Source organism: Macrosteles quadrilineatus, unplaced genomic scaffold, assembly GCF_028750875.1.
Source record: "Macrosteles quadrilineatus isolate MER2022 unplaced genomic scaffold, UCM_ALF_1.0 Scaffold_3__2_contigs__length_128488019, whole genome shotgun sequence".
NCBI lineage: Eukaryota > Metazoa > Arthropoda > Insecta > Hemiptera > Cicadellidae > Macrosteles > Macrosteles quadrilineatus.
This window is the reverse complement of record NW_026542596.1, coordinates 90260617-90285472: the sequence shown is the minus strand read 5'-3', so window position 1 is coordinate 90285472 and position 24856 is coordinate 90260617. Positions and strand designations below refer to the sequence as shown.

At 35.0% G+C, this 24856-nt stretch overlaps 1 protein-coding gene across 1 annotated transcript; it reads left to right on the top strand.

Annotated features, from left to right (window-relative positions):
- Positions 1 to 13440: 13440 nt before the first annotated feature.
- LOC128989357 (ATP-dependent DNA helicase PIF1-like) lies at positions 13441 to 15288 on the top strand. Its single transcript, XM_054411243.1, has one exon. It carries the CDS (start codon positions 13441 to 13443, stop codon positions 15286 to 15288), a length of 1848 nt encoding a protein of 615 aa, XP_054267218.1.
- The last annotated feature ends 9568 nt before the right edge of the window (positions 15289 to 24856 follow it).

The following is a 24856-nucleotide window of genomic DNA, read 5'->3' as shown; positions in this document are numbered from 1 at the left end:
ACTATTCTCTGTATTTAATCTACAATCTAGACCATTTAGAGCCTATTATAATTAATATTTATTAATCTTGCTTATCAAATTGTAGGCAATTTCCTAATTGTTTCTAATAACTTACAGAGTAATTCCTCATAACACCTTGGAAAGGATTAACCTGCACTACCTAGAATATCACGTATACCAATTTATATTCTAGACAGCTCATTTCCACAAGTCGGTCCTTCCAGTCTGCCATTTTATTATGTTTATTTGTAAGTGTTCCTTTTTGTTGTGCTAAATCGCTCTTTCAATGAGGTGGTAAGATGTATCTAAGAACACATTTACCCGTGGTATGGAGTTTAAACAACGAATATCATAGTAAATTATTTCCTTGTAATCAGGAGGATTTCCTTTTCATCGTGTTTATCTACATTTTACATCCTTAATAGCACCATACTTTTGAAATGAATGATACAAAATCTTGTAGGAATTTTTACAAGCTACTATTTATGGGATGCCCAGTTCAGTCTCTAAGCGACAATGCTCTCATGCAACTAATCGTTTTGTGTGTAAACGTTTTGAATAATATTGTGACCCAACAAGCAATTTAAACACATTAAGGGTGTGACGTTGTAATGGTAAACTGCGTATTGAGTTTTGGCAATTTCATTAATAGTTCAGGGTTATAGCGAGATGACAGCCTTACAAAATGTATTTTCATTTATCTAGGTATGTTATACTCATCCGTTAATTTATTTCTTAGTTCCTGATTTATCCACTGGCCAATTTTCATCCGACAGAAAGATTCAGTGTAGAACTTTTATAAACGTAATACTAATCTTAGTACCTGCGATTTTGTGGTAAATATTTTTTTTTTTCAAATTAGATGCAAATACAATTGTTTATTGTTTGATTATTTTCATAATTAAAATAAATAGATCTCTTAGAAGTATATATTTTCGGTTTAATATAGTTAGGATACATAATTACAAGTATTTTGAGAGGGTAAACTTACTTATTCGCCTAAAATACGTAACATCACTGATAATATGTCCAATAAAGTGTTTAATTATCATTACCATATTGCATATACTAGTTCTTATTTATCTTATTAATTTAAAAAGAACACATACCGTGTACAAATTTATATTGGATTTTATTTTACCATGAACGCTTATACGAAGAAAATTAATATGTATGACGCAAAAGTTATCCATATATTAAACTGAAAATAAAGTAACTGGATCCAAATTAGAGGTATATTTAAGAGGCAATATATTCAATATTAAACTTGAAGCAGCCTCTTTATGAATAACTCTGTTATTATACATTATATTAAATAGTTTTGTATTTGAAGGTTTTGAAAACGACGAACCGTGATATCAATATGCAAAATACGCAATATTGCGAAAGAATGTTATAAAGTAATAAGTATTTAATATGGTGTTTTCATTTTGTAAATGGCTATTTTACCCATCAATGCAGTCACAAACTAATATGTTTTTAGAATATTGGCTCATAGAAAATGTTATTATTAATTCTTCACAATTGTACATTCTCGCTCCTCAGTATATACCGAGCGTTTGTTTAGATTAATCTAGCAGAGTCGGAACCCCTCTCTCAAGGGGAGTGTTAGTTTTAATAAAAGTTCTTTGGGGTAAACATTCGGCGTTCATAAAGAGCCAAATCACAAATGTGGCGAAAGTGCCCTAGACCGTTTGGAAATGCTAGAACAATACGTTTTACACAATGAATTGATTATTAAATTATAAATAGTTTAACCATTTAATTATTTCCTTCCAATAAAAAGGTTAGCTTCTATATTTTAAATACATTGGGACTGATCAAGTAGTGAAAGCGTGAAACCTCTCTCCAAAAAATTCAGGATTAAATCCCACCAGTCACTAAAGGCTGTTAGCTATGAGACAATTCCAGGACCCAGTTATTCGGAGCCCATAATAAATTATAGGTCAACTTTTTTGCTATCAACTGATTTTATTAGCACGTTACGTTTAGTTTTATTAGGTTTCGATAGACGAAAACGGGTCTTCCAGCAACACTATATACAGTGTGTAAATTAAGTATTGAAACAAATCTGTATTTTTAAAACCGAAATAGATAGAAATACAAGGTGAAACCCGTCGAAATCGACGGTTACTTTCAAGGCTTACGTTAATTCATCCAACTGCGATAAATTGGGTGAAATATACATATTTTGAGGATTTAGCATTGTTTAAAGAGTAATAAATGTAAAAACAATAATGATATTAATAATTGCGTTAGTTGCCAAATTTGGTTGATCATTCAATGAATAAAATATTCCCCATACCGTACGTCATCGGAGTTATTATTATTATGTTATATAGTATCTCTTCCTTTGGAAGAACCTTTAAATAGTATTAAAATCGTATTGGTGGATATTTTGTAGTTAAACACTTCCGTGATTTCATTAGTGTAATATGATTTTATTTCAAAAGAAAATATTTTTTGGAAAGATATATTCTAGCTTCAAAGGAGGGTATATCCGTTATAGTGTAAGTTTGATTTTTCCTTCGTCAAGTCGTGTGTCGCGTCAGTTCATATCGTACTTATGTGCCAATGAATAACCCTCTAGCATAGTTTTGAGAAATTGATTGTGGGGTTACTGTTAAAGCTGGAATTCCTTGACATGGGGGAGATCAGTTAGTTTTCTCAGCCTTATCAGTAACATAAAGTTGTCAATATAATCTCTCTACGGAATGTTAGGTGTAGTAAAATACTTGAAGTGAAGTTGGCTTTTATTCTTGAACTGTTAGGGGCCTCCTGGTTCATATGGTCTTGCAGCTTCATTGGCAACAAATAATGCAAATGACATAGCAATGGGACATTTCCAAAAGCAAAAATACTGTAAATTAGCTGTTACGTATATATTGACGTTTACATATTGTTAATCAACGTATCTTATAAAGGATTACGTGATCTAGATTAAAATGAAAACAGTATGGCCTTTCTGTCATAACAGTAGCTGCTTAAATAGTATTTTCTCTTTGTACCATATTTTACAGCCAAAATGTCGTGTTATTTTCAATAATGTTACCAACCCAATGCGCAAAAGTCCTTAATATAGGCAGGTGCAAATAATTTGTCAAGACGAGTACCATTTTAGGCAAGTTTTTTATGTTTGAATTTTATTAGACACGATAAGAGCAGATATTTCTACATAAATATTTAATATGTGTAGAATAATATGATAAAATGTAGGCAAAAGTGGTGAAAAAGGCAGACACCAACCCGTACAATAGATATAAGATAGTTCAATGAGAAATAATTTAAGAATTGCTGATAACAGGATTTTCCACTGATTTCGTAATGGAACGTTATATTGCAAAACATAACATGATAAAGAAGAAAATCAATTTTAAAATCAGAAAATAACATTGCAAATACTTATTTTGTAGAATTCAGTAACTCCCAATAAATGTGTGTTGTTTAAAATACAATTTAAATAGCTTATTCCATATCTGAAAAGATCCCCTAATAACAATGAACAGCAGTTTCATTAAAAAGTATTATTCACATGACCAAAATGTAAACAACTCAGCGGAGGGATCTTTAAAGACTTCTAGGGCAGAGTCCTAAGGAATTTTGCTTAGTTTTTCTTTTGATAACTCATCTACAGACCAAGACCTTTCTTTGGACACCCCTACCAAGTTTCTACACCCAGCCGTTCCCTCAAATTAGTGGGGACAAAGTTTCCAATTAAATATTTAGATTACCCCATGTTAATCTTATGGGAGAAACTCCGACTTTGATGGCCTGTGGGGCAAAGCCCGAGGATTTTTATTACATGAATTGGTGAAATGGGGCGTCTGGACAAAAAATACTTTATTTTGACACATCGTTTGTAAAAATCCGTCCATTATTAATGGAGGAGTAGTGTTTCGTAGAAATCGCTTTCACGTATTATACAGGGTGTCCCGGAACTCTCTACCAATATTTTAGAACATTGCTCATGGGTAAGAAACATAACTAAATATCATATTTAAACTGTCCGGAAGTCCTTAGTTACTCACACAGCCGCCATTTTGTTTTTTCACTTATTAATTTTTTTCTAAAGAATGGTTTAACATACGAAATGGAAACTTTGCACAAATATTTATGACAACTAGACAAAGCTACCAAAAAATTGTCACGATTTTTCAAATTCATAAAACAAAATGGCGGCCATTTAAAATATTTGTAAAATCAATGGCTTTTGAGTTATTTAAGAAAGCAAATTTTAAATGGCCGCCATTTTGTTTTATGAATTTGAAAAATCTTCATAATTTTTTTGTAACTTTGTCTAGTTGGCATAAATGTTTGTGCAAAGTTTCCATTTCGTATGTTTAACCATTTTTTAGAAAAAAAATAATAACTAAAAAAAACTAAATGGCGGCTGTGTGAGTAACAAAGGACTTCCGGAAAATTTAAATATGATATTTAGGTATGTTTCTTACCCAGGATCAATGCCCTAAAATATTGGTAGAGAGTTCCGGGACACCCTGTATATAAGGATTCTGTTTGTGGCAATAGTTTTTAACAAAGGTTCAGTAATTGTTTACATCAAAAATATTTTTGACCCCCCTAACACGGCATGGACCTCGGTCACCCCCTAGACTTATTTTTTAAAAATAGCAAACCCTATTGAGTGACCCCTCATTTTGAAGAGCTTCATCTCACCCCTAGTCAAAATGGCGGATATTCAAAAATGGATGTTTTTTTTATTAAATTTTGGAATACCCGCCTTTTAGGCTTGTGGTCAAATATCTACCTCGGGTTTCCGTCATTGTTTTTCTTTTAACAAACCCTTCAAAATGAGGGGTCATTCAATAGGGGTTGTTATCGAAAAAAAAATAAGTCACCCCCGCCCATACCCTGTTGAAGGGGTTGAAAAAATATGTTTGATGTAAACAACTGCGAAACCTATGTTTTCAATCAAATCCAAAAACAGAATATTTCTATCTATCTCGGTTTTAAAAATACAGATTTCTTCCCATTATTTTGTGAAATTGGTGCTTTTTCACATACAGTAAATCAAATTTGGAATACCTGCCATTTTCGTTACTTAAAAAAGTCCCGGAACGGCTTAATATTTTTTTACCAACATTTACCAACATACATACGGTGGTACAGTTTTGTACTATCTAGATATTTATCATAAAACCTACCTTTTTAAGCAAAATTTTCCTCTCCTCCAGAGGGACGGCCTACAAGGATTTAGAAGGAAGTATTTAATGTAAGCATAGGTTTATATGAATTTAAAATTAAAGGGCTTTACTAGTAAAATACAATGCCGTAAAATTGAACCCAAACGGACAACCGAGTCAAAAATGGCAGCCCTTCAAAAATATCTTGAATCTGCCGTTTTGAACCTTTGAAAGTCTGCCATTTTTTACTCAAATGTTATTTTGAGCTCAAATTTGTGGCACTGTATTCTACTAATTAAGACCTTAAATTTGGTATGCATACGTTTATGATTTTCTTCCGACTTCTAGTGGGCACTTCCCTAGGAGGTAGCTTATAGCAATGCTAATTCAATGCATCTTTGAATAGCTGTTATTTTTCACTCGGTTGTCCGTTTGAATTAAAATTTAATGAATTGTACTTTACTAGTACCTACTTATTTGTCGTTGTATTTAATATTTTATTTGATGTGCATATTAACCTACGCTTACATTAAAGATTTTCTTCTTACTCCTTATAGGCTGTCCCCTTAGAGGAGAGGAAAATTGTTAGTTGGTTAAAAAGGTAGGGTTTTATGATAAATATCTAGATACAAAACTGTATCACCGTTCTATGTTGGTTAAAAAAATATTAAGCCATTCCGGGACTTTTTAACACACTAAGTAATACAAATTTTGACTTATTTTGAAACAATAAGAGCAGCAATCAGGTAAGTAAAACATCATCCGTATTTAAAAACTCAAAAGGAAAAGCGTTCAGTAATTATAACAAAAATATCTCATGCACTTTACAGACTAAATCACCTGTGTAAATTGTTAATCTAAAGCGACTAGTTAAAAGCAGGTCTGGTGAGCCTCTTAGACTGTATTAGGGAACTAGTGGCTGTAAACCATAATTTATTAACATATGCAAATCTATATACAGTGCGTAAATTAAGTCTGGCACACATTTTTTATCTTTTTTTCTATAGTAGATAGAATAAATCAATTTGCGGGACTGATTAATAACAAATGTTAGACACTTTTTACAAATTTTGAAAATAAAAATTCCCTTAAGGGCAAGGGAGGGTGGGGGGTAACTAAAAATTTTCAAATGACAACCTCCATCTTGTGACCCCTCATTTTAAAGGTATTTGAAAGACAAATTTAACGATGTGTCTGAAAATTTTTTTTTGCATTCTGTCTAATATGGCGGCTGAAAATGGACTTAGGGTTGAACGGGTGAATTAAGTCTGAAACACATTAAAATTTTTTCAGACATGTCGTTAAATTTGTCTTCCAAATACCTTTAAAATGAGGGGTCACAAGATGGGGATTGTCATTTGAAAATTTTTAGTTACCCCCCACCCCCACCTTACCCTTAAGGGGAATTTTTTTCAAAATTATGAAAAAGTGCCAAACATTTGTTCTTACTCAGTCCCGTAAACTAATTCCTTCTAATCTACAAAGAGTAAAAAATATAAGAAATGTGTGCCATACCTAATTTACCCGATCAACCCTAAGTACATTTTAAACCGCCATTTTGGATAGGGTGTAAAAAACATTTTTTCAGACACATCTTTGGATTTGTCTTCCAATGACCTTTAAAATGAGGGGTCACAAGATGGGGGTTGTCGTTTGAAAATGTTTAGTTACCCCCACCCACCCTCCTTGCCCGTAAGGGAATTTTTATTTTCAAAATTTGTAAAAAGTGCCTAACTTTTGTTATTAATCAGTCCCGCAAATTGATTTCTTCTATCTATTTAAGAAAAAAAGATAAAAAATGTGTGCCAGACTTAATTTACACACTGTATATCGAGAGAGCTGTAAAGAAAATTGTTTACGGCACATATTAGCTAATGACAAAAATCATGTTTCTATTACCATACTAGTTTTGTGTTACCAGTAAAATGATTACTAGTGTAAAATGTAAGAGATATATATTTTTTTCTTCATTAAATAGAGTAATTATTTATGCTCTTTCAATTAAAAAAAGTTCATTTTAGACCGTAGAGAACAGAGGGTTCTGCGTTGCATATTGTTAAACTAAACAAAATTGTTATGTTTTGATCCCCGATTTCCACAAGAACTTTATAAAAAGGGACATAATATGAGATAATTTTTGTTAATAAAGATCCCCTACTATTTCTAAAACCATTCTTTAACCATAAAATACTTCGATACGCCACGAACTATTGTCTGGATAGCCGAGTGGTTATAGTGCTCGCCTTCAAATCTGAAGTTCGCTGGTTCGAATCCAAGCGAGATCGTTTCCAGACCCTGATCCCATTTGTCATTGGGCTATGAATTAATGATGCTTTCTAAGAAAAAGGTCGACGTTAGATAGTAACAAGACCAGGGTTTGGACCTTTCCCTTTCAAAACGTAAAAAATTCCACTGGCGTAAAAACACACAAAATCAAATCAAATAAACTAACTATATTAGAGTCTTTTACGTTAATAGTCCAGTCTTTACTTTATAGAAAGATTCTGCTACATTTTACTAAACAATATCCATTATATACTATTAACGTTGACATTGGATACTTAATTAGTCAGGCCATCTGACTACTAATTAAATTAATAAAATTAATAAAATTAATTACTAATTAAGAGGCCGCCAACCTCTTAAAAAAAAAAAAAAAAAAAAAAAAAAAAAAATCGACAGTATGTGTTCTGGACGAAGACAGACTTTTCCTTCGAGTGAAATCGGTTGAATGCTACATTTAGTTTATATGTCTAGGTTAATTTGGTTGAAATTCGGTTCATGTAACAGAAATTATTAGTTTAATGAATGTTTCAATGATTTAGGCTTAACTCATCTACTATTATTTATAGTTCAGGCGAAAGTTTTTACATGCGAAATGAATATTAAGTAATTCCACAGTAGGTAGCACATTGGACAGAGTTGTTTGTTTTAAAATATATCGACAACGTACTCGTGTAACAATAGTGATGTGGCAAAAATTACACAACTTGGCTCTCACTGGTGATAAGTCGTTCTGGTTTGAAATGAAATGAAATGAAATGAAATGAAATGAAATGAAATGAAATGAAATGAAATGAAATGAAATGAAATGAAATGAAATGAAATGAAATGAAATGAAATGAAATGAAATGAAATGAAATGAAATGAAATGAAATGAAATGAAATGAAATGAAATGAAATGAAATGAAATGAAATGAAATGAAATGAAATGAAATGAAATGAAATGAAATGAAATGAAATGAAATGAAATGAAATGAAATGAAATGAAATGAAATGAAATGAAATGAAATGAAATGAAATGAAATGAAATGAAATGAAATGAAATGAAATGAAATGAAATGAAATGAAATGAAATGAAATGAAATGAAATGAAATGAAATGAAATGAAATGAAATGAAATGAAATGAAATGAAATGAAATGAAATGAAATGAAATGAAATGAAATGAAATGAAATGAAATGAAATGAAATGAAATGAAATGAAATGAAATGAAATGAAATGAAATGAAATGAAATGAAATGAAATGAAATGAAATGAAATGAAATGAAATGAAATGAAATGAAATGAAATGAAATGAAATGAAATGAAATGAAATGAAATGAAATGAAATGAAATGAAATGAAATGAAATGAAATGAAATGAAATGAAATGAAATGAAATGAAATGAAATGAAATGAAATGAAATGAAATGAAATGAAATGAAATGAAATGAAATGAAATGAAATGAAATGAAATGAAATGAAATGAAATGAAATGAAATGAAATGAAATGAAATGAAATGAAATGAAATGAAATGAAATGAAATGAAATGAAATGAAATGAAATGAAATGAAATGAAATGAAATGAAATGAAATGAAATGAAAAATGAAATGAAATGAAAAAAATGAAATGAAATGAAAAATCTAAATACTATACAATCCGATGTGTAACTGACTGGGGGTACAAATTCTAGACCACTTCTAGATGAGCTAGAGACTTGAAATTTTCGGTGGTTGTAGGTCTAGTGCCCAAACCACCCATAAAATTCCAAAAAGTCGCATTTTCAAATTTTAACCCCCCCGAAAATTCGAATTCCCCCCCCATGTTATTCTTATGGGGAATAACATTAAAAATGGCCGACTTTCGTGTTCCCATCTAAACCACTTAGAAACGTGCTAGAGACTTCAAATTTGCGTAGTATTGTAGTAAAAGATCTTACATTACCGGTGGAATATGCAAAAGTCCCATTTTCAAATTTTAACCCACCCAAAAATCCAAAACGGCGGACCTCTGAAAACGAAAAAACACTTTTTTTTCAACCGGATGTAGCTCGAAAACGGTAAGAGCTAGAAAAGATTTGACAGTATATCCAGGAACAGGAATTAAATTTTCTACAAAACCCTCTTAGGCGTTTTCAGAAAATCGCACTCCTTAAGCTTCAAAAAACGCCCTACTTTCAAAATTTTGTAAATTTTTTTCAAATTTTTATCGGTTTTTGCTATGTTTTCGTACCTAAATAATTATTTTTTGCAAATATTATTAATGTTTCGTATTCTCCTTAGTTTACTTTACATTTCACCCTTTACATGTATTTTCGTAACTTTACTCCTTGACCCCCAAAAACTTAATTTTAATGTGAAAATTTGATTGGTTTTTACCGGTTTTACCAGCCCCATGTTATCCTTATGGAGAATAGCTATGTAATTTTAATACTTTGGTATGCTCATCTGATTAGTTTAGAAACGTTCTAAAGACTTTAAATTTTTGTAGTATTGCAGTATGGGATCATCCGTTAATGGTGGAATTTGCAAAAATGCCTTTTAAAAATTTTAACCCCCAAAAAAATCCAAAATGGTAGACGTATAAAAACGAAAAAACACGGTTTTTAATACCGACTATAACTAAAAAACGGTAATAGCTAGCAAAAATTTCAAAGAATCTTCATGAACAGGAATTAAATTTCCTACAAGACACTATTACGCGTTTTTAGAAAATCGCACTCCTTCACCTAAAAAAAACGCCCTACTTTCAAATTTTGGTAAATTTTCTTCAAATTTTTAACGGTTTTTGATAATTTTTCGTACATAAAAAATTTTTTCTTCAAATATTATTAATGTTTCGTACTCTCCTTAGTTTACTTTACATTTCACCCTTCACATGTTTTTTCGTAACTTTACTCCTTGACCCCCAAAACGCGTAGGTCAGTAACGCTGTATAGTCATTTGGTTCTCGCTCTAATTTTTGCTAATGGATTTGGCTACCCATGATTAAGTTTCACTGTCACTTCTTCCTATTTATTGGACTTGTTATTTTGGCGATTTTGCTGCAATTTTCTGTAAGCATGGAATTCTCTTGCGTTGCTGCTGGGTCGTTCCACCAGGGAGATCCCAGATTTACCGAGAGCAACAACGCTCAATGCATGGCAAATGCAACCTGTGCCCTCGCATGGCAAGCATTCTGCGGCGGATTCAGTACCAACGCTATTGACGCTATACTCATGGCGGGCGATAGCTTGTATACACTATCTCGCCGTGAGCATAGCATCACTAACCGGTATCTGTTCCCTGAGGACCTCGCCAGGCACTTCGTGGTTGCACACCATCGTGTTACCATCGAAGAAATTTCTTGTGTTTGGGACGGGTTGTATCCGTTACGAAACGATGGCCTAGATGAGGTGACCTCTTCCTTGTCTTCGGTTTTGGAAGCAGCTATGCCCGGTGACTCCGTTGATAGCGGTTTTTTGTTTACGGGACAGTTGGTGACAGTCGCTTTTTGGCGTTTCCAAGGGCGGCTGTACCTCTTTGATTCCCACGCGGTAAACGAAAACCGTCGTCGAGACATTGATGAGGCGAGAAATAAGGCTAGGGTGTTCGTCTGTAATAGTTTTCGTTCTCTAGCTTCCCTCATTTTGGTGAATTCTGCGTTCGTCGGTGGGCAGTACTCCGTCACAAAAATAAAGTTTTCCGTCAACGAAACTCAAACTGTCCACACGGTCGACTGTTCGGACAATGACTTAACTCAGTTATCAGAATCTGCCTCTGAGACAGTTGTTCAGAAAACCAAATGTCCTGGTAGACCAAAAACAATAAAGCGTGGTCGTCCAAAGCTTTTAGACACGACCCGAGAAGAGCAAGTGGATGCGGCGAAGAAGAAGTATAGGGAGACGCACGCTGACAAACTCCGGGATGACAGTCAACGTTACACTCAAACCCACCCTGAGGTGCACCGAAAGGCTGTTCAGCAATACGACCTGCGTAATCCCGGTGCTTCTGCTGAGAGAGTTCAGATTTTTCGCCTGAAAAATCCGAAAATGTCTGAACTTCGCTATATGCCCGCATCACTTGCTCGGTCCGTAGTCAAAAATGGCCCCATGTCTGTTTGGAATGGGGAGCCACTCAATGAAATACAACCATACAAATTAAAAAAAGTCAGTCTCTGGGTTGACGACGTTTACAGATGTCGTCATTGCCAAGGACGGCTCTTCGAGGAGGAGAAGAATAGAAAGCAATGGTGCTGCGGGGAAGGAGCGTTCAATGTTCTCGACATTCCTCCGTTGCAAGAACGCTTTTATTCCGACCGTCTCTTCCTGGAAAGAGCCCGTGCGTACAACGACCTGTTTGCTTTCTGCGCGCTCGAAGTGTCAGGCGGGTATCGTCATCCCAGTGGTCTTTCTTTTTTCAAGATCGAGGGAAGAATGTACCACCAGGTCTACAATCTGGACGCCCCAGGACAAAAGTTCACCACTCGTTCTGGGAACGTTCAGTTTGTGAATCGGTCCCGCCTGTATATTGACGATGGCGAAGAGCGCCGTAACATTGCGATGGGTAGATCGCTTGATGCCGAGATCATCGACGGTATTGCTGATTTCCTGTCTAGGGAAAATCCTTACATTGAGCATTACCGTCGATTGAGCAACGAGCCTTCCGTAACAGCTCACTTGGCTTTTGAAGTAACAAGCAGGTCTACCCATGGCCCTGTTCTCGGTGATCGGCAAACAGGCGTCGAAGTGCACGCCGTGCTCAGCAATGATGAAAACGACACTGAGCCCCGGAGACTGACTATATGGAAATCCGGTTCCGATAGACCTACATTTATTGATCTTTTACACCCCCTAATGGAACCTTTCCAATATCCCCTACTTTACCCGCAAGGCACTGTGGGATGGCACGTTGGCCGCCTTGATAACAAGGGTGCCAAACTGACTCAATTTAAGTACTCGCGGTGCCTCCTACTTTCTGAACCTCGCTTCTCTCACCTAGGCCGTCTCTCACAAGCTTGGCAGGTTGAGATGTTCGCGAGGTACGAGGAGGAGAAACTGCGTTACATTAAGTTTACGCAGCTGAAGAACACCGATAGTGCCTTGCGGGTGGGGCCGGTTGACGAGATTCGGAATGCACAGCAGGTCTTGAACGACATCGCTCGTGATGAAACCGTCCAAGGCGAGGGTGGGGTGCAGGCAGGAAAAGTCTACCTCCCAAGTTCGTTCACCGGGGGGCCCAGGTACATGAAAGTAAAATACGAAGACGCTATGGCAATCGTATCGCGCCTGGGTTCCCCCACTTTCTTTTTGACGTTTACTTACAACGCGACTTGGGAGGAAAACAAGAAAGCTTGCCCTCGTGGAGGTACTCGCAGTGACCCTAGCACTGCTTGCAGAGTTTTTAGGATCAAACTTCTGGAACTTCTCCGAGACCTGCGCAGCGGAGCAATGTTTGGACGCTCTGTCTATATCGTCTACGTCATCGAGATGCAAATGAGGGGCCTTCCTCACGCCCACATTGTATTCAAGATTGACGGCGACGGACCAGTTCAGGCGTCCGAAATTGACTCCATCATCCGCGCGGATATTCCCTCGGAAGAAGAGGCCGGAGGCCGACTGAGAAAGTTGGTCCTCAAACACATGATCCACGGTCCATGTGGTAATGATCATAGGACTGACTTTCTCTGTTGGGACTCTGCAAAGGGTTACTGCACCAAATACTTCCCCAAGCCCTGCTGTGAAACCACCCACGTCGACGAGAGGGGATTCGTCCAGTACAAGCGAGACCTGGCCAACTGGCAGAGGCAGCCGCTAGGAACAGCTCCAAACTCACCATCTACTTTGACCGGCCTCGTATTTCACTGTTTGACGACCTGACTTATCAGGGGTTCTATGAAACGTTTGTGGTTCATGTCAAGCGCCCAAAAACTGCGGAGATATACGAGCACCCCGATGGCGTCCATTTTATCACTGCCCGACAGCGTGGCGAGAAGGTGTGCAGACTGTTTTGGGTCTCACCGAGCAGGACAGAACAGTATTACCTGCGTATCCTGCTTATGACTGTATCTTGCCGTGGTTATGCCGACCTCCTGTCCCGCGGTGGACCAAACTGCCGCACTTTTCAAGGGGTCGCGCGGCATCTTGGCTTGGTGCAAGACGAACAGGAGTACCACTACGCACTGCGCGAGGCCGCCACTTTCATGACTGGCCCGAGACTTCGTTCTTTCTTTGTGATCCTCTGCAACATGGGGGCTCCTGCAGCTCTCCTGTGGGATGCTTTCCGTGATTCCATCTGCGAGGACCACATAGAGCGTAATCCTCTCGATGTTGAACTGGCCTACAAGCTAGGTCTCATCGATATTGATCGGAGTCTTCGTCGGCAGGGTTCTTGCGTCGCAGATCATGGCCTCCCCGATGTACACGATGACACGACGGAGTTGGGCAGAGAACTGCTCTTACATGGTGAAAATCAACAGAGAGTGTTTGTGGAGGAGTGGGTGCCAAAGCTCTCTGAAGATCAAAACCGCGTATTTGAGTACGTTACCTCCGTTCTCAATGCCCCTGCCAGCGGAACGTCGTCGAAAATCATTTTTCTTGACGGCCCGGGAGGCTATGGGAAGACCACTCTGATTCGTGTCATTCTCGCATACGTGAGAGGTTGTCGTCAGGTTGCACTGGCAGTCGCTAGCTCTGGGATCGCCGCGGGTAACATGCCTGGTGGAACTACAGCTCACAGCATGTTCCGGTTGCCACTCGACTTCGGTGACGGCACCGGCTTTTGGAACATCACCAACGGCTCCCAGCGAGCAGAGCTCATCAGGGCCGCAAGGCTCATTGTCTTTGATGAGGCCCCGATGGCACATCGGTTCGTTTTCGAGGTTCTTGACAGATCCCTGCGAGACCTCATGCGTTCCAGTGAGCTATTCGGTGGTAAAATATTCCTCTGTTGTGGCGACTTTCGCCAGATCGCGCCTGTCGTTGTAAACGCTCGTACTCCAACTGACATTGTTTGTGTCTCACTTCGGGCTTCCCATCTGTGGCAGCATTTCAAAATTTTTGCCCTGACAACAGCTCATCGGACTAGTAGTTCCACAGCCTATTCCGAATTCCTTCTTAGGGTAGGCAACGGAACTGTCAGTTCGACCACTTTCTTGGAGGGACGGAACGAACAAAGTCTAATTCCGCTGCTCGGGATTAGACAAGTGACGTCTTTGACTGATTTGGTCGATTCCGTCTTTCCCGCAAACGTCCTACTCGACTCTGATATGTGTTCGCGACGCGCAATCCTCTCGACTCTGATAGTGAACGTCAAGGAGATCAACGACCACATCTTGAACTCCCTCGACGGTCATCTGTACGAGCTGAGGAGCGCCGACACAGTCGACAGAGAAAACGACGATGGCCTGGATGTCGACGTTCAACTCCTGAACACGGCTACTGGCAAGGGCGTACCAGACCATGTTCTGCGGCTGAAGATCGGTTCTGTTTGCCTCATTATGAGGAACCTCAACATCGCTGAAGGACTCGTCAACGGCACTAAAGTCATCGTAATCGGCATCACCAACCGCCTGATTACAGTGAGACTTCCCGGACAGACGCAACCTATCGGAATTCCCCGGATTACCTTTACTTTTGCGTTTGTCGAGGGTTCGCCGTTACGTGTTCGTCGACGTCAGTTCCCACTGATGTTGGCCTATTGCATGACCGGACACAAGAGCCAAGGTCAGACAATAGATTCAGTCGGTGTTGATTTACGGACCGATTGCTTCACGCACGGGCAACTATACGTCTTGCTCAGTAGGGTCAGACATCCAGACCATATTGTTGTTCTCGTACACCCCGAACGTGTCCGAGATGGAATCGCATACGCAAAGAACATCGTGTATGGCGATCTCCTTCTCTAAACCTGATTTGACATTAGCAGTAGGCTAGGGGATCTGCTTAATCAAAACTCCCCGTTGTGACTTGACAACATCGGCAGTACGATAGGGGGCCTGCCTTATCAAAAGTCCCCGTTGTTGTATAAAGTAGTTAGTAAAGTTTACTAACTTGTACATTTGTAAATAATTGTAAATATGGTTCCGACGTTTCCTGGCCTCCCCGTGGCGGAACTGGATATGCCATAAATTGTATGGCTAACCGACAGGGAAACAAACATTACTTGATCTATTTTCATAAATATATACATGAATATCTACTATAATCTATTTAATTCATATGATACTTTACTATTATCAACTTATTCACTTATCAATCGACATACTAATCAATCTACTCATCTTATACAACAGTTCTCTAATTTGTACATTTGTAAGTAATTGTAAATATGGTTCCAACGTTTCCTGGCCTCCTCGTGGCGGAACTGGATATGCCATACAGTTTGTGGCTAACTGACAGGGAAACAAACATTACTTAATCTATTTTCATAAATATATACGTCATGAATATCTACTATAATCTATTTTCTATTTACATCATATATACATGAATATCTAATATAATCTATTCACATCATATAATACTTTACTATTATCAACTTATTAACCTATCAATGAACATCAATATAAATTTAATTATCTTGTACAAAAGTTTACTAACTTGTACATATTCAAATAATTGCAAATATGGTTCCGACGTTTCCTGGCCTCCTCGTGGCGGAACTGGATATGCCATAAAGTTTATGGCTAACCGACAGGGAAACAAACCTTACTTAATCTATTTTCGTAATTATATACTTGAATATCTACTATAATCTATTTACTTCATATAATACTTTACTATTATCAACTTATTAACTTATCAATCTCCTCTAATAAATTCATGAAATCGTTATTACTTTAATGTCGATTTTTACTATAACGAACCCTTCTCTCCTCATATTATTACTTCCTTTGACCAAAAACTCAATTGTAAAAATACTTGACTAACATACTCACTTACCGCAACTTAAAAAATGATTTTTTTATGAGGTGTTCCGTAAGCTAGAAGTTATCTTACTCAAAGTTAACTTATATAACTTAATATTGACGGTTTCACTTCTTGCTTTGTTACAACTTAACTCTAATCTACTAATGACGACTAACAGCTAGGGGGCCTGGGGGCGGAGCCCCCAGCGAGCCAAAGGCGAGTCATTTATTTATACAGGCAAAGTTAGGGCTGGGCCACATGACCCTTTCTTACACTTAACCTGTACTTTAAAACATAATATAAATATTTTATATAGTGGTTTTATACAGTGACTGGCCTAGTAGATTGGCCAACGTGTGCTGGTTTATCACGAGTAAATACATTGACAATCATCGGTAAATAAGGCGTGGGGTTGGTAGGATATGTAAATAAGTCCGAATGCACCAGCTAAATATACATGGTGTTTGTTTTTGGCTGTTTGGTGTAACGATAGATATCAAAGTTATCAGGAGAGTTCTGTAAACAGAACGTTCTGGGATTTTGTAATAAATTTGTTTAATCTGTTACAGTATTTGATTTACTGTAGTATAAAGGTTCTTTTATATGAGTAGTTTTTTGTAGGTTACATGAATATACCTTTTTACTATATTATTTATAGACTCCACTAAATTTTATTAAATGTTAAAATATGAAATATCTCGAAAATTTAGTAATATGATTGATAAAGGCCATAGTGATATTAGTACGAAAAATTATGACAAATATGAACAACATTTGTCGCGTGATATTCTTGTGGCAGATGCTAGATATTGTGTGGAACACCAACATAACTGTACCATCTAAACATTATCCGAGTTCATGGTAGGAACTACAGTACTTTATCTGACTGTTAATATTAATAGTGTTTTATCTTATATTTCCAACAAAATATAAACGATTTTCAGTTGTACTTTTCATTTATTTTATCGCCTACTCATCATGGAGTACAATTCATTTTTTGTAACAACTAATAAATACGTAAACAAATTTGACTGGCATTTTAATTGTAAAATAAAACTTGAAAGATTGCCTTTTTGAATGAGAATATTATAAAGTTAACTAACTATACAGGGTTTTTTTCAGTTGGTTACTATATTCTTTAATAGTGGATACTTAGTTTGAAGGCCGAAATGTGGCTTCGGTGTGGATATTAATTGCGATTAAAATTTAAACACACTGTACACAGATACAACAATCTGTAAGTAGGAAGAAACTTGAATTTAAAACTCTTAAAATGACTTTGAAAAATCGCTTCCTTACAAATTCCTTATTACTTACACTCATTTATGTCTTAACTATATATAGTTCTACAAAAGTTACATTGTTTGATTTTCATGAAAGGCTAAGAGGTGTGACAAGTAAAGCACAAACGAGAAACAATTTATAATTAACCATTATTGAAAAAAAAATAACTCGCTTTTATCAATGACAGACATAATTTTATATTGTAGGTTAAGATCACTGATCTCTTGATTGGATTCTTCCTGAATTGTCTTCAGGTATTTCTATTCTTGTGTATAGTTCTATATAATAAAAAGTATTTCTTTGTTAATGTTCTGTCAAAGGTATTTTAATGATTTTTAAGTTTCACTGAGACTTGATAAACAGAAATTGTTCCAGGCAAAAACCTATATGTCCTGTAAATAAATCCAAATTATTAAATTAAGGGAAATTCTATTGTCAATTTAATGTAATATGAAAGTATTTTTGCAATATTTTAACAATAATTGCTTTTTCACCACACTATGATGTTTTTGGCTGTATTACATACGTTAATTGGTGGCCGAAAGTTACGTTTTGCTGGCCATGCCAGCTGTCGCCAATTTGGGGACCGAGCAGGTTTTTACAGGCCGGGGCCGCAAAATCAGCTGTCCGCTTACTTACTTAAAACATGAATGCGTTTTAAATACACAATCAAAATCCACGATCATTGCAATATAGAATTGTGTTATTGTCAACGTTGCCTAGCAACTATTTATTTTTATTTTTGCTGATTCCTCAAAAAATTATTTCTTCACATAACCTTAAACTTGTAGTTGTGTTGACGATCAGTGTGCATTATATTATAGTGGTGAATAGTGGTAATAGGGTATAGTGTGGTGAAAAAAAGCGTTCGTACCACGGACCGAAATGGTTTTGCAGCTCTCGATCGATTTAAGTTCTCGACTTCGTCTCGAACTTTAAAACTATCTCGAGCCGGCAAAACCTCATTTTCGGCCCTAGGTACGAAATATACTATTGCTTAACTATTCAAATTCTCCACAATCGTTACATATTTCATATAAACTGTATGTACAATTATATTATATATATCTCAAATTGTAAAGATAAAAATAACAATATCAGTTGACGTCGTTGATTATTTTCATACGACAATATAGTTTGAAATCTGAAACAGATTCTTTCATTGGTTCTATCACTATTATTGTCACATCGTTACATGACTTATTTTTGTATCAATTGAAGCTCGTACATTGTCTTAAAGCTACTAGATCAATATAAATACCTTACCACACACCTTCAGTAAAGCTATGTGCAATATTAGTAAATACTTTAAATTCGGTTGTATGTAGCCTACAAAAAATAAATATGCTAACGAATTTCCAAATAAAAATTTGGAAAATATGTAAAATATAAATGCAAATATCCAAATAAATACTTTTACAATCTCAAGCTGTTAACATACACAATTACTTTGTTTAAAGCGATGCCATCTAAGGACTACTGTCTTGATTGCGTGCTTCATGTTTCAAAGCAGGTTACTCATGTTACTTAGTTATAAGTTTAACTCCTTAACTTTTATCATAAAATAAAGTTGTTTTTAAACGAGCATGCACCGAAGCTTAAATAATAACTATAAGTATTTAATTGATAAATTGTTCATAGTTTATTTAAAAAATGAACTTTCACATGACTTTATATACCATAGAACCTCAATCTGACTTGCGAATGCAGTTTTGTAATAATTTGCCTACTTTCTAGGTTGTTTACATAGAGTCTTCTATCTGGAATTCACCACTTTTTCTGAAGAAATTATTGAGCTTATCTTTGGTGTTTTATTAAGGAACTTTCAACATAAAGTAAGCTTGGAAAGTCAATTGAATTACTTCATTTGTTAAAATGTGGTACAATTAATTAACATGTTTGATGCTTCTTTATTTTAAACTGTGCTGCAGTTCATATAGTACCTATTGTGTTATGTATAGTTATTGATTCTAAATCTCATTAGGTCAATGAGGAAATGTTTGCCTTGTCCACAAGTGGTACACAAACTTTACATCAAACCATGGGCGTTCCATAAAGTACAGTACTTTGTTGTGTCCATATTACCACTTTATGTGTATATACTGTGTGTATACCGCTTTATGTGTATATACTGTGTGTATACAGCTTTATGTACCCTTGTGTACTGCGCCACTGTGTTTACAAAATTGTAATGTTTACTCTAACCACCAATAAATAGATTCGAAAACAAAAGGACATTAAACCGAATAAATGTTGTTAAAAAACCAAAACTTAATAAAACCCAGTCTCCAATTATTAAAATAGATAATGTTTTACGGAAAACCACTTTAAAGTCTCGATCAGAGTGCTTTGACACTCAAAGTCTGTATAGAAACGTTGTATCAAATTTGGTTCAAATTTGTTATCCACCTAAGTGTACTATTGACTTCAACACTGATGTGGTTATTACATCCATAATTTACCAGGTGTAGCAAGCCAGTTTTTACTTCAAGAGATAGTATGTTGGCTATAAGCTTCAAGAAGTTGTCTGTTTTTTTGTGATTTAACATACATGTACTCAAGACATTTCCTATCTTTTGCTTTAAAGTTTACAATATAAACATTGCCTTTTCACTTGGTGGTAAATCGTTTACTAGTATGTTTAGTAATGTGTAGCAATTATATCGATCAGCCATAACAACATTTTGTGTATACAATATATGCCTATATACGATTGAGTATGTTATTAAACTTACCTTAGAAGTGTTTTTAGACGTATTAATATACACGCCTTATAACTTACTCCTCATATGATGCACTTATTTTATCATATAAACATTTATTTATATAACACATTAGTATAAATTGACATCCCTAGCCTTCCTACTGAGAATAAAAAAATCGTTTAAATGAAATGTGACTCAATTAGCTGATTGAGTGGCATTTTCTAAATAAATAGGACCATTTCGTGATTAAATTCAATTATCTAATTATTTGAACGGATTAGGTTCTCGGGTTGATATTTGGTAATTTCATTTTGTTTTAGCATCCCTCTTGATACTAACCAAATGTTTATTACGATGATGTTATATGAAAAGGTGATAGTAGCATTATGTAAAGACCAGTTTCATCACTAATTTTAGTATTGTTATAGCAATTTTCGAAGTTTGATTACGAATATTTCCAGAATGTGATGCATCAGCCGTAACAGATATAACCTAATATATTTTCTTGGTATTTTATAATTTTAACTTCAAAGAAATAAAACCTCTCAGTCTCATTTACATGTTCAAGTACTTAAGTAAGTAGAGCGGATACGGTTGAGGCTACAAGCTCTGTGCTTACAGCTGGAACAGATTAACTGTTTTTAAATTGGAAATGTTTGTGTCGCTTGTTCGTGAAACAAGCATGTAAACTATTATTCGTTCTTAAGTGGGAATAAATTCATTATTTTTAGTAAAAAGTGTTTTCTAATTATTTATTTGGTCACTGGACCAATACAATAATCTTACCTATATCGTAAAAACTTCCTGTGACTAAATCCGCTGTCCTTGAAAACTACACTTAAGGTCATGGTATAATTTATATTACAAATGTCTCATTTTCCTGCACATCTGTCAGATTATCATATCTATCTTTGCCTTCGTCCAATAGCTGAAGATTAAGTGTTGGTTACTGGAATCGAAAATTCATAATATTTTTTAATATCTCTGTTATGCCCAAAGGTTTCTCAAAAGAAAATATGAGAAGGATACAAAATAATAATAATGCAGACACTGATAACCCAGGTTTGATTAGTTACCTTTAGATGGAAGGTGGGTCTTTTCAGGTCATGGACCACGATTTGTTTAAATAGCTACTAAACACCAACCAACTCATTCAAACTTAAATGTAATGCTAGAAGGTATATTAATCTGAAATTTCTTTACTATTTTTAAAATTACTTGTTTGGAATATCCATTTTATTTATAAATAACTTTTCTTGTTTAGGTTTAAACTAAGAAGTGGTTGGTACCGAAACATTTGTATTAGTAATTATTTACAATCGTCTAACCAAAATGAGAAAAATCAAAAATCATAACTGGCAAAGTTTAATTGATCTATTTTAGGTAATAAGTTTTAAGAGATTATAAATTGCTTTATATTGCAAGGCTCTGATAACAAGATTACCGCTGATAAGCTGTTTAATGAATATTTCCGCCTCAGTAGAAAGTTTGAAAGTAAGGACTTTAGGTGACTTTAGACATCTTAGTTAAACTTTCGCCATCTCAATTGACTGTGGCTTTACAGCCATCACGTGATAAACGCAAACAAAATATTCGTTTTCATGTTTGGATAGTAAATTTAGCATAGATGTATTTTTAATTAATTGAATAAATATTTTTTATATATTCTTTTGATCCTACTGTACCATATTTAGGAAACTTAAATTCATAAAAATCGGTTATAACAAACAGCTGTTTTATCAATAATTTGACTTCTGGCAGGCGTTTTATATTTTGTGTGATATTCTTAATGATGTCCAGTTCTTTATTCCTATTGGCTTCCCTAAACTGAAATGAGTATTATTATCAATTGATTATAGTATTGATAGTATTAATTATAGTAAAGTGTATATTAATACAGAACAAAAATAAGTTCTAAAAAATTTAATTTTTAATCAAACCTTTTGGTCAATTTCAGTTTAAAGGAAAACCCAAACCAATATATTTTTTCCAACATAATATTTTAAGAAATAGTTTATTCCTGTAACGCAATAAATACTCTTAGCAAAGATTTTAAAAATGATGTAGAATTAAAATATACTTCCAGAATTAATGTATGTTACAGTTCAGTTTATGAAAGTTTATTACAGTTTTGAAATTACTATAAAAAATCAAGTGTAACATCAATTCTCAAAATAAGAGACTAACCTATTCTTTTCAACCAAAGATCTTCTTCAACTACGCATAAAATTAGTATTCATGAAGCAATCTCCTTAAGAAAACTCTCAGCTAATCCTTTGAAGGCAAATATCAACCAGCTTGGAAGTGTTTTAGTTCTACAGTTACCAAATTTACCAGCTTAAAAGAGCTTCTATAACAATACAAACTTATCGTTGTTTGGCTTTTATATAAATTTGGGATTAACAAAATAAGGGATTCATTTTGCTAACTCTAATTTATAATTTTTAAGTACTTATCACGTATTTAGAAAGAGTGTAAATAATCTGTCCGTTATTTAACATACTTTAATACCTTAAATTAAAACGGTGAACATACAAAGTAGGTATTTTTAGCCAAGTTTGAATGGAGATGAGTGTAGGATGAGTAGCGCGATCTTGTGGTCTTGTTAGTAACCAAGGCATACATATCCTAAGACACGGCTGTTAATTAATAGCTGGACTAATTTAACGGAAATTGACATTAATCAAATAATCAAATGAATATTAACACTTTAACGAAAGGTAGCTAAATGGTAGAGACAATTGATTAAAAGAAAAACTTTTGCAAAACTTATGACAGCTAGCCTGACCTTACTACTGGACCGAATTACACGGGGTTGGTACCAAATGAAAGATATTTACCTGTAGATGTGCAGAGTCCCTTTATCAATTAAAATAGGCTCACAAATAAGCACGAAAAATGAATTTGAAATTTAGAAAAAATTAACATGGGTCTTATGGGTTGCCATGGTGATGACGAAATAACAACAAAATATCAACAGAAAATCAAAACAAATGGAATATATTCTAATCACATGTTTTATTTACAGTGGGGGGGGGGGGTTAAAATAGAGAAGTTTCACAATTCATACTTTTGGTAGATTTTTTGACCACGGGGCGTGCTCTCGTTATAACCTAATATAATTTACTATCGTAAGATAAGAATATTTCATTTCCCAGGTAACCTACTTTTTTATAGTCAGAAGTATGTCCAAACAAATATTTTCTAGCGAAAGTAGTGAATCGGTCAAAGTTTCTACTGACATCTGGTGGTTTGTGTCACATGATTGATTCTCTTATCAGTCTCAACAGCTGATCTGATAGCAAAAACAGTCAACTTCCAACCTGTGCAACATGATTGATAAGGGAATGCAGTATAAATATTTATGTGTATTACACTGCACATATTATTTGTGTGGGAGAGTGTAAAAATATTGTATTTGTTGTCATCCACGAAAATTGTATGTATAAAATGAAACTTCACAAACTACTGTATTTGCTGGCCCATACACTCCTATTTTGCAAAAAAATTCTGAAGTACTGCTTAAACAAATGTTCAAAATAGTGGGGTGGGTTAGCTGAAAAATATTTCACATCTGGCAACCAACGCGCCCCTTTGGATTCAGATAGTACATGCGTAGAAGAGTCCAAAAAGTCCGGGACACAAATTTTTCGGGCACTCTATGGGTGTTGATGACGTAATCAAAATGGCCGCCAAAGTTGTGTGACATGATTCTACATTTCCCTATATAACTCGGGTTCATATTCTAATAATGCCCTACATTTTTAGTGATTATTAATCACGAAAAAATTACCTTTCAGATGGTGTACTTTACTTCATTGTTTATATTCACAATACAACGAATATTTATAGTTTTATTAAATATTTTGTTTTTATTAAGATTTTTTAAAATAATTTTGCTAAGTGTCGTGGATTCCGTTACACGTAGCTGAAAACGTCTTACATACACTTGTTTGTCAGAATATTACCTTTCTAACGGTATATATAACTTATATTTTAATACAAAAACACTGCTTGAAATTTGCCACAACAATGTAGTGGTACACAGTGAGTCGTTATGACAACAATGTATCCTGGACAAAAAAGTCTATGGGTACCGAAAAGTAATAGTGCTATTTAGGGCTATTAAACTTTTAATTTCGTTTTAAAATTAGAGACAATAAAATTAAGTAGAAGAATTAAATTCCCCCTGCTGCAGCAAACCTACCGACTAAGCGAATTTCCATTTGTCTGAATTCATTTTCAATTAAATATATTTTAATAGCATTAGCTTTAACGAGTACCTATGTTTGCTGCTACAAGGAAACTAATTAAGTGTGTTTTTTAGTAAAATATTGATAGCTTAGTATAAAATAAATAAATTTGCCAAGTTTGATCGAAATATATCCATAAACAAGCAAACTACAACATTTTACAATATTGTCCATAAGAATAACATAGGAATTTTAAATTTACAATTTTTTAAATTTTCTCCATTACCAATAACCGAACAAAAACACTTTCATATACTAAATTAATTGTTTTTTAAGCTCTTTTAATAGGTCTAAAGAGAAATTGGGATATTTTGCGTTTTGAG